General features: G+C 46.8%; 1 protein-coding gene across 2 annotated transcripts in view; it reads left to right on the top strand.

The window, feature by feature from the left end:
• Nucleotides 1–1,822, top strand: part of gpn1 (GPN-loop GTPase 1) — a 52,187-nt gene extending 50,365 nt beyond the window's left edge. The window contains exons 12-14 of one of the 2 annotated variants that reach the window (XM_059985401.1): nt 145–241; nt 1,093–1,203; nt 1,458–1,822. In XM_059985401.1, the coding sequence (XP_059841384.1) occupies nt 145–241; nt 1,093–1,203; nt 1,458–1,543 (294 nt within the window). In that variant the 3' untranslated portion in view covers nt 1,544–1,822. Of the gene's footprint in view, nt 1–144; nt 242–1,089; nt 1,204–1,457 lie in introns of both variants that reach the window. The other variant, XM_059985400.1, reaches the window with a different exon arrangement.
• Nucleotides 1,823–16,514: the final 14,692 nt, after the last annotated feature.

Genomic DNA, 16,514 nt, shown 5'->3' with positions numbered 1-16,514 from the left:
AAGAGGTGAAAAACCCCTCCTTCCCCTCTATCCCCTCCCACCCACAGTTTAATCTCCTCTTTGTAGCCTAGGTGAAGGAGGTGACGAACCCCTCCCTCACCTCTGTCCCCTCCCCACCCACAGTTTACTCTTTTTGTGTCCCAGGCTGCCAAGGAGGCGAAGAAGCGTGAAGACCAACTAGAACAACTGCGAAAAGACATGGGGGAGATTGCCATGGATTCCAGCCCCATTCCTGCCAATGGTGAGTGGGATTGCTCACCCTTGCTCTCTGACCAGCCCTGGTCATTCTGGGGTGTCTGCGTGGGAGGGCTACTGGAAGCTGAGGCTGCCTGGTTTGGGGGTTCAGAACACGAACAGGAGCTGGAATAAACTGTTTGAACCTTCGAACCTGTTCTCCAGTTATCAAAATCAGAGCCGATAGTCTAACTTAGAGCCATTTTTTGAATAAGAATCAGGTTTCCTATCATGGATGTATGTGGTGAAATGTGTTGTTTTGTAGCAGTAGTAAAAAAAACTACAAGTTTCAATCAGAAATATAAAACAATGAAGTAGCGCAAAAACAGAGCTAAAGGGTGATCTGGTGTCCATGGCTTCGTAGGCTGTTCAGAAATCTGACAGTGGAGGGGAAGAAGCTGTACCTAAAATGTTAAGTGTGTGTCTTCAGGCTCCTGTACCTCCTCCTTAATGGTGGTAATGACACGAGGGCACATCCTGGACGGAGAAGGCTCTGGGAGGCTAGTGCCCATGATGGAGCTGGCTGACTTGACAACCTTCTGCAGCTTTTTCTGATTCTGTGCATTGGTGCTTCCATATCAGACGGTGATGCAACCAGTCAGATGCTCTCCAGGGTACATCTATAGAAATTTGCTACAGTCTGGATCTCCTTAAACACCAAATGAAGTGTAGCCACTGGATCATCTTATTCTTCAACATCCAGAAAGATTCGCTAATATCCAGAAAAGTTCCCTTCACATCCTGATCAATAGTGTTTGGAGGTAGTGGTGTGCAGGAGAGAAGGAATGTGCGAGGATGTGCCTCCTCACCTCTGTGTAGTGGAATTGAATATGCTTCTTAACTTTTCATGTCTAGCAGATGAGGAACATGAGGTGGATCCGGGTCCCTCAGGTCTAATCCTAACCCGTGGGATTGCTGATGAAGAGGATGAGGAAGTTGATTCAGATACGGATGACCTGGATTATCAAAGTAAGTGGCACATCCTTCAGCCTGCAGGTGAGGACTCTGCATGACAGACAAAGCCATTAAACAGGGAAAGTTCCATGTTGTGGATGCGGAGGGAATGGGACTTGGACTGCGCACATCTCCATGTTGTGGATGGGGAGGGAATGGGACTTGGACTGTGCACATCTCCAGGTTGTAGATGGGGAGGTGATATGGGACTTGGGTAGTGTGTGCTCTCTGCTCTGTTTGTATCTCATTGTTTTCTCTTCCATCGGCAGAAGTGGAGGAGCAGAGCGAGGAACCTGCCTTCCAAAGATACCTGGAGCACAGAAAACAGCGAAACCTCCCTGTTGCCAAAGAATGACGAGGGATCAGCTTGGCCAGGTGCCTCAGCCAATCAGCTGAGCACAGCTGTTGCCAGTCAGTGCGTTTGCGTGGACCCTCCATCCTCAGAAACCCTCCCTGAGTGGATGGCAGGTTGAGATGTGTTGAGTGCTTCCACACTTCACCTGGCCAACGACTCAATCAGTGGTAGAGTGGTGGGGTCCTACCTTGTTCCACCTGAACACTTGACTTGCTATAATTTCATACATCATCGGTGTCTGGTATTTATTCAATAAAAGCAGTTTGTTATTTTCATAAAGATCTGAGAATGTTTGCTGTGTCTGGAGCTACAGTTATTGGGTTATGTGCCCCTGACCTCAGAGATTCTGATTTATTCAGCCATCCATCACCACTACATTGAAACATGGATGTTGCTAGGAGCAGCCCACAATGTCGTCACACATTCTGGTGTCAACATAGCATGTCTGCAATGTTCAGCAGAACATGTCAAGCATCAACAACCTCAGAAACAGCACAACAAGCCTTTTCCACCGACTCACACATGTAGATAGGCTTCTAACATGAGGACAAGCTGCCTGTCAGACTCCTTCCCTGGCAAAGGCATTCAGACCCGTGGAGATCAGGCTTCCAACTGACAGATGTGATGACCCAGGGACTTTGACCGTCAGGCATCAACTTCAAGACTTGCCAACTTTGGTCCTGATCTTTGACCTTCAGTATCAACCTCAGGACTCACCAATGACAGACTTGATAAAGTCCGTGCCTTGACCTCTGTACTCACAAGGATCTCTGACCCTGGGACTCACTGACTTGATGAGTCACCATCCTTCATGACTCCTACCCACACAGACCTCTAATCTGTGACTCAAGACTTTGGAGTGTCGTTTTCCCCAGCCCTTCGTCCATGGGCTGGATATAGACTACGATCTTGCTCATTGACCTTGGGGATCGCTTGTCTGTATCTTCAGTCAACCCGAAAGATCTGAGTTGGACTCTTCATTTACAGCCCTTAACTTCTAAATCCCCCACATCCCTGTCCCTGTGCCCAAAAACATCCCTACAAATCTAAAGAAACAAGCAAGTCTGAGCCACATCAATAGTCATCACAGCTTGGCACCACCTTGACCAGAGATCATGGCATCACGTGTTTGACACCATCTTGACCGGAAGATCACAGGATCACGTGTTCGGCACCATCTTGACCAGAAGATCGTGAGATCATGTGCAGGGCACCACCTTGACCAGAGGTCAAGGGAGCATGTGTTCGGCACCTCCTTGAAGATCATGTGATCACTTGTTCAGCTCCAACTTGACTGGAAGATCGTGGGATCATGTGTTTAGTTCCAGCTTGGCTGGATGATCACGTGATCATGTGTTTGGCTCCAGCTTGAACAGATGATCATGGGATCACGAGTTTGGCACAACCTTGACCAGAAGATGCCACCCTCAAATCCTTTTGCTCTGGATCTGGCTTACCTTGTGCTGCTATGTTGGCCATTCTGGCTGCCTGAAGAATTCATGGGCATGCCTGAAGAATTCATGTGTACATTCCCTCATGGGCAGATAACGAGCTGACTCTCAAAGAACGAGGCGAGACTATTAACATCCAAGAACCAGCGCTCTCAGAGGCTGCTTTCATCGTCGCTGGAGACTTTAATCAAGCATCTCTGACTGAAGCTTATCCAAGTTCTGACAACACATCCTGGTGACCATACAGGGTGGAAGCTTACTCAGCCTCAGCGACTTTCCCTTCCGCAATGCCTACAAGGTGCCCCTCTGTCCATCGTTTGGGAACTCTGACCACTTCTCCATCTTGCTCCTGCCCTTGTATAGGCAGAAGCTGAAACAGGCAGTGGCCATAGTGAAAACCATCCACTGGTGGTCCAACTAACCAGACTCCATGTTACAGGGCTGCTTTGATGACGTCAGCTGGGATGTGTTCTGACTTGAGGATGTCTCCAAGTACATGGAAGTAGTCACGGGCTTCAACTGGAAGTGCATCAATGATGTTGTGCCCCAAAAATCGGTCTGGATCGACCCAAACTAGAAACCTTGGATTGCTAGTTCTGTGTGCACTGCACTCACTGTATGAGACAAAGCCCTGGTCTCGCTCGAGAAATGTCACTACAATTTACAAAGAGCCATCAAGTTCCAGGTGTCCAGCACTCTATGTAAGTGTATACTTACCACTTACATCTCCTTTAAACTTCCCCCTTACACCTTAAAGCCTCTGGTATAATATTTCTATCCTGTGAAAAAGATTCTGACTGACTATCCAATCTTTGCCACTCATAATATTATTCAGGAAACTATTTGGAAGGCATAGTGTATATACAGCCCAAAGAAGAAGTATTCAAATGGAAAGATGGCCCAACCGTGGTTGACATGACAAGTTAAAGCCAATATAAAAGCCAAAGAGAGGGCATAATGTAGAGCAAAAGTTAGTGGGAAGTTAGAGGATTGGAAAGCTTTCAAATACCAACAGAAGGCGACTGAAAATGTTATTAAAAAGGTAAAGATGGAACATGCAAACAAGCTAGCCAATAATGTTAAAGAGGATACCAAAAGTCTCCTCGATACATAAAGTGCAAGAGAGGTGAGAGTGGACATCGGACCACTGGAAAATGATGCAGGAGGGGGGAATGGAAATGGCAGGTTAAGTATTTTGCATCAGTCTTCACTGTGGAAGACACTGGCAGTGTGGTGGAAGTTCGAGAGTGTCGGGGGCATGAGGATCCCCCAGAGAAGGTTATTGGAAAACTGAAAGATCTGAAGGTGGATAAGTCACCTGGACCAGATGGTGTCCATGCCAAAGTGCTGAAAGAGGTGGCTAAAGAAGTTAAGAATGCACTCATAACGATATATCAAGAATCATGAAATTCTGGAAGACAGGAAAATGACAAATGTCACTTTACTCTTCAAAAAAGGAGAGAGTCAGAAGAAAGGAAACTATTGGTCAGTTAGTCTGACCTCAGTGGTTGGGAAGATGTTGGAGTTGATTATTAAAGATGTGGTCTCAATATACTTGGAGGCACATGAGAATCAGTTGATGTTTTGTATTTGGATTTTCAGAAGGCCTTTGACAAGGTGTCATGCGTGAGGATGCTTAACAAGATTAGAGCCCATGGTATTACAGGAAAGGTTCTAGCATGGATAAAGCAGTGGCTGACTGGCAGGAGGTAAATAGTGGGAATAAAGGGAGCCTTTTCTGGTTGGCTGCAGTGACTAGTGCTGTTTCATGGGGGCTGTGTTGGGACTGATTCTTTTTACACTACATGTCAATGATTCAGATGATGGAATTCATTGCTTTGTTATGAAGTTTGCAGACAATGAGAAGGTAGATAGAAGGGCAGGTAATTTGAGGAAGTAGAGAGGCTCAAAAGGACTTAGACAGATTAGAAGAATGGGCAAAGAGTAGCAGATGGAATAGTGTCAGGAAGTGCATGGTCATGCATTTTGGAAGAAGAATTAAAAGGGTATTTTCTAAATGGAGAGAAAATACAAAAAACTGAGGTGCAAAGGGAGTTGGGAGCCCTTGTGCAAGATTCCCTAAAGGGTAATTTGCAGGTTAAGTCTGTGGTGAGGAAGGCAATGTGAGGAAGTCTGTGTGAGCATTCATTTCAGGAGGAATAGAATATAAAAGCAAGGGTGCATTGTTGAGACATAAAGCAGTACTGAAACCTCACTTGGAGGATTGTGAGTTTTAAGACCATAAAACATAGGAGCAGAATTAGGCCATTCAGCCCATTGAATCTGCCTTCTTGCCATAACCTTTGATGGCATGACCAATTATGAAACGATCAATTTTTACTTAAAATATACACAGCTGTCTGTGGCAGCGCATTCCATAGATTCACTACACTCTGTCTAGAAGTATTCCTCCTTACCTCCGTTCTAAAAAGTTGCCCCACTATTTTGAGACTGTGCACTCTTGTTCTGGACACTGACATCCTCTCAACATCCACAGTATAGACAATAGACAACAGACAACAGGTGCAAGAGCAGGCCATTTGGCCCTTCAAGCCAGCACTGCCATTCACTGTGATCATGGCTGATCATCCACAATCAGTACCCCGTTCCTGCCTTCTCCCCATATCCTTTAACTCCACTATCTTTAAGAGCTCTATCTAACTCTTTCTTGAAAGCATCCAGAGAATTGGCCTCCACTGCCTTCTGAGGCAGAGCATTCCATAGATCCACAACTCTCTGGGTGAAAAAGTTTTTCCTTAACTCCATTCTAAATGGCCTACCACTTATTCTTAAACTGTGGCCTCTGGTTCTGGACTCCCCAACATCGGGAACATGTTTTCTGCCTCTAGCGTGTCCAATCCCTTAATAATCTTATATGTTTCAATCAGATCCCCTCTCATCCTTCTAAATTCCAGTGTATACATGTCAGGAATGGGGGCAAGATTGGACCCAAATGCAGGACGCAGACACTGAAGTACTAGGGGTAGGACAGGATGGGGATACCGTGGCATGCAAGGGGATAAGGTGGGTGGGGCAGGAGGATCCCAGTGTTCGGGGGGGGGGCAGGAGGATCCCTCATGACGGGCCGCATGGATCCCAGGCAGGGCCGCCTCCCAGACGGAAACACAGAAGCCTGGGCCAGTCGCAGACACCTGGGCAGGTGTAGGGCACAACCCATGGGAAACGAGGGGAGGAAAGGGTAGGAGACCTTAGGGTGGGCTGCATGGATCCCGGGCAGGGCTGCCTCCCAGGCGGAAAACACGGAGGCCTGGGCCAGTTGCGGACACCTGGGCAGGTGTGGGGCACAACCCTTAGGGAGCAATAGGTGAAAAGGGCAGAAACCCCTGCCGGCCAGTGGCAATCTGGCTGGACCTGCCCAACAGAGGCAACAGGTAGGAAGGGGCAGAACCCCGCCGGGCAGCGGCAGTCCAGCCAGATCTGCCCAACAGAGGCAACGGGTAGGAAGGGGCAGAACCCCCGCCGGGCAGTAGCAGTCTGGCCGGACCTCCCCAAAGGAGGCAACAGTTAGGAAGGGGTAGAACCCCCATCGAGCAGCAGCAGTCCAGCTGGACCTCCCTGACGGAGGCAACAGGTAGGAAGGGGCAGAACCCTTGCCAGGCAGCGGCAGTCCAGCCGGATCTGCCCAACAGAGGCAATGGGTAGGAAGGGGCAGAACCCCCGCCGGGCAGTAGCAGTCCGGCCAGACCTCCCCGACAGAGGCAACAGGTAGGAAGGGGCAGAACCCCCATCGAGTAGCAGCAGACTGGCTGGAACTCCCCGACAGAGGCAAGGGATCAGAAGGAAGCTGGGTCCAGGGTGAGCAGCAGGACTACCGTGATACACCGGGTGCATTGGTAAAGGCAACCAACAGTGCAGGCAAGGCAAATAAGGTGGAACAGTGGGACCAGCACACAGGAGAGAAGCAGGGGAACAAGACCAACCAGATAGAGCATATACAGAACAGGCCAGCAACCAGGGCAGAGCAGGATGGCAACAAGGGTGGAACCGGGTCCAGAGCGGGCAAAACAGGTACAGACAGGATTCAGAGCCCACAGTCCAGGTACAGAGCAAGTTAATCCAGCTTCAGAGCAATTCAACCCCACAATTAGGCTCAGTCCCTGAGCCCCTTATAAACACCTGCCCCCTAATAGGCAACAGGTGTACTTCCTTAAGCCAAGATGATCCATTGGCTCCGTGTGACAGGAGGGCTGGCTGAAAGGCCCGGAGTCCAGAGTCCGCGGACTGGAGCAAGACCCGGAAGGCGGGCTCCGGACCAGACCCCAACAATACAAGCCCAGTCACTCAGTCTTTCAACATTATGACAGACCCGCCATCCCAGGAATCAACCTTGCAAACCTACGCTACACTCCCTCAATAGCAAGAATGTCCTTCCTCAAATTTGGAGACCAAAACTGAACACAATACTTCAGGGGTGGTCTCACCAGGGCCCTGTACAACTGCAGAAGGACCTCTTTGCTCCTATAGTCAACTCCCCTTGTTATGAAGGCCAACATGCCATTAGCTTTCTTAGCTCCTGATGAAGGGTTTCGGCCCGAAACGTCGTCACTACCTCCTCCCATAGATGCTGTCTGGCCTGCTGAGTTCTGCCAGCATTTTGTGTTTTTATTTATTTCCAGCATCTGCAGATTCACTCATGTTAGCTTTCTTCACTGCCTGCTGTACTATCCAGCCCTTTCAACATTTGGAAGGTTTCAATGAAATCCCAACACATTCTTCTAATTTCCAGTGAATACGGACCCAAAGCTGCCAAAAAATTCTCGTATGTAACCTCTTCATTCCCAGAATCATCCCCATGAACATATGTGAGCGTATGAAGTAAGTGACAAACTTTCCCACAGGGACATGAGTGTGTGGAACAAGGGACAATGTTTTCCAGAGTGTGGTGTGTGTATGGAATGAGGGAGAATTTTTCCCAGAGGGAGGTGAGTGTGTGAAATGAGGGAGAACACTTCCCTGAATGAGGTGAGTGTATGAATGAGGGACAACATTTCGCAGAGGGAGCTAAGTGCACAGAATGAGGGACAGTGTTTCCCAGAGGGAGGGGAGTGTATGAAATGAGGGACAATGCCTCTTAGAGGAGGGGAGTGTGTGGAATGAGGAATAACATTTCATTAAAAAGGAAAAGATGAAATATGAAAGAAAGATAGCAAATAATATCAAAGTGGATAGTAAAAATTTCTTCAGCTACGTTAACAACAAAAGAGAGATGAGAGTTAGAAAAGGAGTCAGTTGAAATAATAACAGGGGTCAAGGAGGTGGATGATGAACTAAAAGAGTACTTTGCATCAGTCTTCACTGTGGAAGATACTAGCAGGATGCCTGATGTTGTAGCGTGTGAGGGAAGAGAAGTGAGTGCAGTTACTATTACAAAAGAGAAGGTGCTCAAAAAGCTGAAAGATCTAAAGGTACATAAGTCACCCAGACCAGAGGAACTGCTCCCTAGGGTTCTGAAGAGGTAGCATTAGAGATTGTGATAGCATTAGAAATGATCTTTCAAAAATCATTAGACTCTGACATGGTCAGAATCAGGTTTATTATCACTGACATGTGACATGAAATTTGTTAACTTAGCAGCAGCTGTTCAATGCAATGCATTATCTAGCAGAAGGAAAAAAGTAATAATAAATAAACAAGTAAATCAATTATATACATTGATTAGATTTTTGAAAGTGCAAAAACAGAAATACTGTATATTAAAACAAAGTGAGGGTAGTGTCCAAAGATTCAATGTCCATTTAGGAATTGGGTGGCAGAGGGGAAGAAGCTGTTCCTGAATTGTTGAGTGTGTGCCTTCAGGCTCCTGTACCTCCTACCTAATGGTAACAGTAAGAAAAGGGCATGCCCTGGGTGCTGGAGGTCTTTAACAATGTCTTTCTGAGACACCACTCCCTAAAGATGTCCCGGGTACTTTGTAGGCTAGTGCCCAAGACGGAGATGACTGGATTTATAACCCTCTGCAGCTTCTTTCGGTCCTGTGTAGTAGCTCCCCCCCTCCCCCCCCACCTGCTACCTCATACTAGACAGTGATGCAGCCTGTCAAAATGCTCTCCATAGTACAACTATAGAAGTTTTTGAGTGTATTTGTGGACATCCCAAATCTCTTAATGAAATATAGCTGCTGTCTTGCCTTCTTTATAACTGCCTCAGTTATAACCTGGGACCAGGTTAGATCCTTAGAGATCTTGACACCCAAAAACTTGAAGCTGTTCACTCTCTCCACTTCTGATCCCTCTATGAGGATTGGTATGTGTCCCTTCGTCTTACCCTTCCTGAAGTTCACAATCAGCTCTTTCGTCTTACTGACATTGAGTGCCAGGTTGTTGCTGCAGCACCAAACCACTAGTTGGCGTATCTCACTCCTGTACGCTCTCTCGTCACCACTTGAGATTCTACCAACAATGGTTGTATCATCAGCAAATCTACAGATGGTATTTGAGCTATGCCTAGCCAAACAGTCATAGTGTATATAGAGAGTAGAACAGTGGACTAAGCACACACCCCTGAGGTGTGCCAGTGTTGATCGTCAGCGAGAAGGACATGTTATCACCAATTCGCACAGATTGTGGTCTTCCAGTTAGGAGGTCAAGGATCCAATTTCAGAGGGATGTACAGAGGCCCAGGTTCTGCAACTTCTCAATCAGGATTGTGGGAATGATGGTATTAAATGCTGAGCTATAGTCGATGAACAGCATCCTGACGTAGGTGTTTGTGTTGTCCAGGTGGTCTAAAGCTGTGTGGAGAGCCATTGAGATTGTGGTGAGAGGCAAATTGCAATGGGTCTAGGTCCATGCTGAGGCAGGAGTTCAGTCTAGTCATGACCAACCACTCAAAGCATTTCATCACTGTCAATGTGAGTGCTACCGGGGCGATGGTCATTAAGGCAGCCCACATTTTTCTTCTTAGGCACTGTATAATTGTTGCTGGAGAACTGAAAAATTGCAAATACTACTCTGCTCTTTAAGAAAAGAGGAATGCTGCAGAAAGGAAATTATAAACCAGTTAGACTGACCTCAGTGGTGGAAAGATGTTAGAGTCAATTGTTAAAGATGAGGTGATGGAGTCCTTGGTGACACAGGAAGATAGTACAAAGTCAGGATGGTTTCCTTCAGGGAAAATCCTGCCTGACACACCTGTTGGAATTTTTTGAAGAGATTATAAGTAGGATAGATAAAGGGAATGGAGTGGATATTGCCTATTTGGACTTTCAGAAGGCCTTTGACAAGGTGCCACACATGAGGCTGCTTACTGAGTTAAGAGCCCATGGTATTACAGAAAAGTTACTAAGATGGTTAGAGCATTAGCTGATTGGAAGAAGGCAGCAAGTGGGAATAAAAGGATCCTTTTCTGGTTGGCTGTCAGTGACTAGTGGTGTTCCGCAGGGGTCGTTATTGGGACCACTTCTTTTCTTTTTTATGCTGTATATCAATGATTTAGATGATGGCTTTGTTGCCGGGTTTGCAGATGATACAAAGATTGGTGGAGGGGCAAGTAGTGTTAAGGAAACAGGTAGGATGCAGAAGGTCTTAGACAGATTAGGAGAATGAGCAAGAAAGTGGCAAATGAAATGCAATGTTGGAAAATGCATGGTCATGCACTTTGGAAGTAGAAATAAATGTGCGAACTAGTTTCTAAACAGGGAGAAAATCCAGGAATCTGAGATGCAGAGGGACTTGGGTGTCTTTGTACAGAACACTTTGAAGGTTAACTTGCAGGTTGAGACAGTGGTGAGGTAGGCAAATGCCACTTCAGCATTCATTCAAGAGGTCTAGACAAGAACAAGAATGTGATGCTGAGGCTTTATAAGGCACTGGTGAGGCCTCACCTTGAGTATTGTAAACAGTTTTGGGCTTCGCATCTTAGAAAAGATATGCTGGCTTTGGAGAGGGTCCAATGGTGGTTCACAACGATGATTCCAGGAATGAAAATATATACCGTACGAGGAACGTTTGATGGCTCTGTGTCTGTCCTCGTTGGAACTCTGAAGGCTGAGTGGCGACCTGGAAAAGTGAGGTGGTGATAGCGAAAAGCTATAGGTAAGTTGTCACACCACAACCTCAGGAGACAGGTAAGTGGGTAACAGTCAGGGGAGGGAAGGGCAAGAGTCAGATACTAGAGAGTACCCCTGTGGCTGTCCCTTAACAATAAGTTCTCTTGTCTTAACAATAAGTATATCTGTTTGATTACTGTTGGCGGAGATGGCCTACCTGGGGGAAGCGACAGTGGCTGTTCCTCTGGCACAGAGTCTGTCCCTGTGCCTCAGAAGGCTAGGGAAAGGGAGAGGAAGGCAGCAGTGATAGGGGACTCTATAGTTAGGGAATCAGACAGGCGATTCTGTGGATGCAGGAAAGAAACTCGGATGGTAGTTTGCCTCTCAGGTGCCAGGGTCTGGGATGTTTCCGATCGCGTCCGCAAAATCCTGAAGTGGGAAGGTGAACAGCCAGAGGTCGTGGTACATATTGGTACCAATGACATAGGTAGGAAAAGGGAGGAGGTCCAGAAAACAGACTACAAGGAGTTAGGAAAGAAGCTGAGAAGCAGGACCTCAAGGGTACTAATCTCAGGATTATTGTCTGTGCCATGTGACAGTGAGAATAGGAACAGAGTGAGGTGCAGGATAAATGCGTGGCTGAGGGATTGGAGCAGGGGGCAGGGATTCAGATTTCTGGATCATTGGAACTTATTTTGGGGTAGGTGTGACCTGTATAATAAAGATGGGTTGCACTTTAATCCGAGGGGGACCAATATCCTGGCAGGAAGGTTTGCTGATGCTGTTGGGGAGAGTTTAAACTAGAATTGCTTGGCGGGGTGAGGAGGGGGGAAATCGAACTGATGTGACGGAGGAATGGGTGTTTGGCTCACAAATAGAGAAAGCTTGGAGACAGTGTGAGAGGGAGGATAGTCAGGTAATAGAAAAGGGATACACTCAGACCCATAGTTGAAGATATGTCCTTTTAATGCAAGAAGCATCATGAACAAAGCTTATGAGCTTAAAGTGTGTGGATCAATACTTGAAGCTATGATGTTGTGCATTACAGAGACTTGGATGGCTCAGAGGCAGGAATGGTTACTTAGAGTGCCAGGCTTTAGATGTTTCAGAATGGACAGGGAGGGAGGTAAAAGACATGGGGGCATGGCACTGTTGATCAGAGATAGTGTCACAGCTGTACAAAAGGAGCAAGGTATGGAGGGATTGTCTACAGAGTCTCTGTGGTTGGAAGTTAGGAACAGGAAGGGGTCAATAACTCGATTGGGTGTTTTTTATAGACCACCCAATAGTAACAGGGACATCGAGGAGCAGATAGGTAGACGAATTCTGGAAAGGTGCAATAATAACAGGGTTGTCATGATGGGAGATTTTAATTCCCCCAATATTGATTGGCATCTCCCCAGATAGGGTGGAGTTTGTTAGGTGTGTCCAGGAAGGTTTCTTGACTCAATATGTAGATAAGCCTACAAGAGGAGAGGCTGTACTTGATCTGGTATTGGGAAATGAACCTGATCAGGTGTCAGGTCTCTCAGTGGGAGAGCATTTCGGAGATAGTGATCACAACTCTATCTTCTTTACCATAGCATTGGAGAGGGATAGGAGCAGACAAGTTAGGAAAATGTTTAATTGGAGTAAGGGGAAATATGAAGCTATCAGGCAGGAACTTGGAAGTGTTATGAAATCCCATAACTGGATCACTTACCAGCAAAGATAGTCAGTTGAAGTCTGATGGTACTATTTTTAAAAGTCTTTATTTATGAAAGAGGCACAAACATAAGATTAATACAAACATTCAGATAATATACGTAGTCACTACTTAATCTAAAAGCGCGGGTCTAATAATCATCAATAAGAAACAGCTCAATCGTTTGTCTAGTAGGGGATAATATAGTGTCCGATGGAAATATAAAAGTCACTCAAATTCCTACAGGCTTCTGGCTTTCGGGGGGGAGGTGCTGGGTTTCCACTTGTTGGAGAGAGAGAGAGATTGGTGAGAAAAGAAAAACTTGCCTGGGTCTTTATGAAGCAAATCCGTTGAATCAGGGGAGCAGGCTTCCCCGTTGTTAGCTAAAAGTGGTTTTCCGTGATTCCAGCCACAGACTCCAGGCCCGGAATCTAACGCACGTGGCTTCCTTCAAAATGGCTTCCCGCTACGACGGGATCGCTAGTGTGTCTTCTGGTGCGTCTTAAGGGGTTGTCCCCCCCAGACTCTCCTTTATACTTCCTCACGGGGTCTCCGATGTCAATCAGGTTGGGATGATGCAATCTCTCTCTCAACCAGCCCACTTTGCCCGAGGGCTTTACACGTGGTCTCCATGAAACAATAGTTAATGTTGCCTTATTTTGCATCGCGGTGGAACGCGGTATTCAGCACGTCTCTCTCTCTCCCACTTCCTGGGTCTACTGACCCCCCCTCAACTAGTGCTCTGGCGATTCTCACAAAGGGGGGGCTGCGGACATAACAGAAGCATAAATTGAGATCAGATGTTCTCAGGGAAATGTACTGCAAAAAGTGTGGCAAATTTTCAGGGGATATCTGTGTAGCATTCTACATAGGTACATTCCAATGAGACAGGGAAAAGATGATAGGGTACAGGAACCATGGTGTACAAAGGCTGTTGAAAATCTTGTCAAGAAGAAAAGAAAAGCTTACAAAACTAGGTAATGATCAAGATCTAGAAAATTATAAGGCTAGCAGAAAGGAGCTTCAGTATTCACTATGGAAAAGGACCTTGGCAAATGTAGGGATGACTTACTGCGGACTGAAAAGCTTGAGCGTATAGACATTAAGAAAGAAGATGTGCTGGTGCTTTTGGAAAGCATCAAGTTGGATAGTCACTGGGACTGGATGAGATGTACCCCAGGCTACTGTGGGAGAGAAGGGAAGAGATTTCTGAGCCTCTGGCAATGATCTTTGCGTCATCAATGGGGACTAGAGGGTTGCAGATGTTGTTCCTTTATTCAAGAAAGGGAGTAGAGATAGCCCAGGAAATTATAGACCAGTGAGTCTTACTTCAGTGGTAAGTAAGTTGATGGAAAAGATCCTGAAAGGCAGGATTTATGAACATTTGGAGCCGCATAATACGATTAGGAATAGTTAGTGTGGCTTTGTCAAAGACAGGTCGTGCCTTAAGAGCCTGATTGAATTTTGTGAGGATGTGACTAAACACATTGATGAAAGTAGAGCAGTAGATGTAGTGTATACGGATTTTAGCAAGACATTTGATAAGGTGCCCCATGCAAGGCTTATTGAGAAAGTCAGGAGGCATGCGATCCAAGTGGACATTGATTTGTGGATCCAGAATTGACTTGCCCACAGAAAGCAAAGTGTGGTTGTAGATGGGTCATATTCTGCATGGAGATTGGTGATCAGTGGTGTGCCTCAAGGATCTGTTCTGGGACCCCTTCTCTTCGTGATTTTTATAAATTACAATGAGGAATTCGAGGGATGGTTTAGTAAATTTGCTAATGACTCAAAGTTTGGGGGTGTTGTGGACAGTGTGGAGGGCTGTCAGAGGTTACAGCTAGACATCGATAGGATCCAAAACTGGGCTGGGAAGTGACAGATGGAGTTCAACCCAGATAAGTGTGAGGTGGTTCATTTTGGTCGATCAAATATGATGACAGAATATAGTATTAACGGTAAGACTCTCTGCAGTGTGGAGAATCAGAGGGATCTTGGGGTCTGAGTCCATAGAACACTCAAAGCTACTCAAAGCACAGTATACAGTGTATTGGCCTTCAGCAACCATGGGATGGAGCTTAAGAGCTGAGAGGTAATACTGCTGCTATATAGGACCTTGGTCAGACCCCACTTGGAGTACGGTGCTCAGTTCTGGCCACCTCACTACAGGAAGAATGTGGAAACTGTAGAAAGGGTGCAGAGGAGATTTACAAGAATGTTGCCTGGATTGGGGAGCATGCCTTATGAGAATAGGTTGGCCTTTTCTCCTTGGAGTGACAGAGGATGAGAGGTCAGAGATGCTTGATTAAAGTCTCCATCCAGCCAAGCTGGAGCCAAACAGACAGACATACTTTATTGATCCCGAGGGAAATTGGGTTTCATTACAGCCGCACCAACCAAGAACAGTGAAGAAATATAGCAATATAAAACCATAAATAATTAAATAATAATAAGTTAATCATGCCAAGTGGAAATGAGTCCAGGACCAGCCTATTGGCTCAGGATATCTGACACTCCGAGGGAGGAGTTGTAAAGTTTGATGGCCACAGGTAGGAATGACTTCCTATGATGCTCAGTGTTGCATCTCAGTGGAATAAGTCTCTGGCTGAACGTACTCCTGTGCCTAACCAGTACATTATGGAGTGGATAGGAGTCATTGACCAAGATGGCATGCAACTTGGACAGCATCCTCTTTTCAGACACCACCGTCAGAGAATCCAGTTCCACCTCCCACAACATCACTGGCCTTACGAATGAGTTTGTTGATTCTGTTGGTGTCTGCTACCCTCGGCCTGCTGCCCCAGCACACAACAGCAAACATGATAACACTGGCCACCACAGACTCGTAGAACATCCTCAGCATCATCCGGCAGATGTTAAAGGACCTCAGTCTCCTCAGGAAATAGGGACGGCTCTGACCCTTCTTGTAGACAGCCTGTGTTCTTTGACCAGTCCAGTTTATTGTCAATTCGTATCCCCAGGTACTTGTAATCCTCCACCATGTCCACATTGACCCCTTGGATGGAAACAGGGGTCACCGGTGCCTTAGCCCTCCTCAGGTCCACCACCAGCTCCTTAGTCTTTTTCACATTAAGCTCCAGATGATTCTGCTCGCACCATGTGACAAAGTTTCCCACTGTAGCCTTGTACTCAGCCTCATCTCCCTTACTGATGCATCCAACTATGGCAGAGTCATCAGAAAACTTCTGAAGATGGCAAGACTCTGTGTTGTAGTTGAAGTCCGAGGTGTAGATGGTGAAGAGAAAGGGAGACAGGACAGTCCCCTGTGGAGCCCCAGTGCTGCTGACCACTCTGTCTGACACAGTGTTGCAATTGCACGTACTGTGGTCTGCCAGTCAGGTAATCAATAATCCATGACACCAGGGAAGCATCCACCTGCATCACTGTCAGCTTCTCACCCAGCAGAGCAGGGCGGATGGTGTTGAATGCACTGGAGAAGTCAAAAAACATTATCCTCACAGTGCTTGCTGGCTTGTCCAGATGGGCGTAGACACGGTTCAGCAGGTAGATGGTTCAGCACGTAGACGGTTCAGCACGTAGAGGGCCTACCAGCCCTCAACTCCTAGTCGGGGCTGGTAGGCGAACTGGAGAGGGTCTGAGTGTGGCCTAACCATAGGCCGGAGCTGCTCTAGAACAAGTCTCTCCAGGGTCTTCACGATGTGGGAGGTCAATGCCACTGGTCTGTAGTCATTGGAGCCACTGGGGCATGGCGTCTTCGGTACAGGAATGAGGCAGGACATCTTCCACAGCACAGGAACCCTCTGGAGACTCAGGCTCAGGTTGAAGACATGGTGAAGTACTCCACAT

The sequence above is a fragment of the Hypanus sabinus genome, chromosome 12 (assembly GCF_030144855.1).
Source record: "Hypanus sabinus isolate sHypSab1 chromosome 12, sHypSab1.hap1, whole genome shotgun sequence".
Classification (NCBI taxonomy): domain Eukaryota; kingdom Metazoa; phylum Chordata; class Chondrichthyes; order Myliobatiformes; family Dasyatidae; genus Hypanus; species Hypanus sabinus.
Note: the sequence above shows the minus strand (reverse complement) of the source record. Positions and strands in the feature narration are given on the sequence as shown.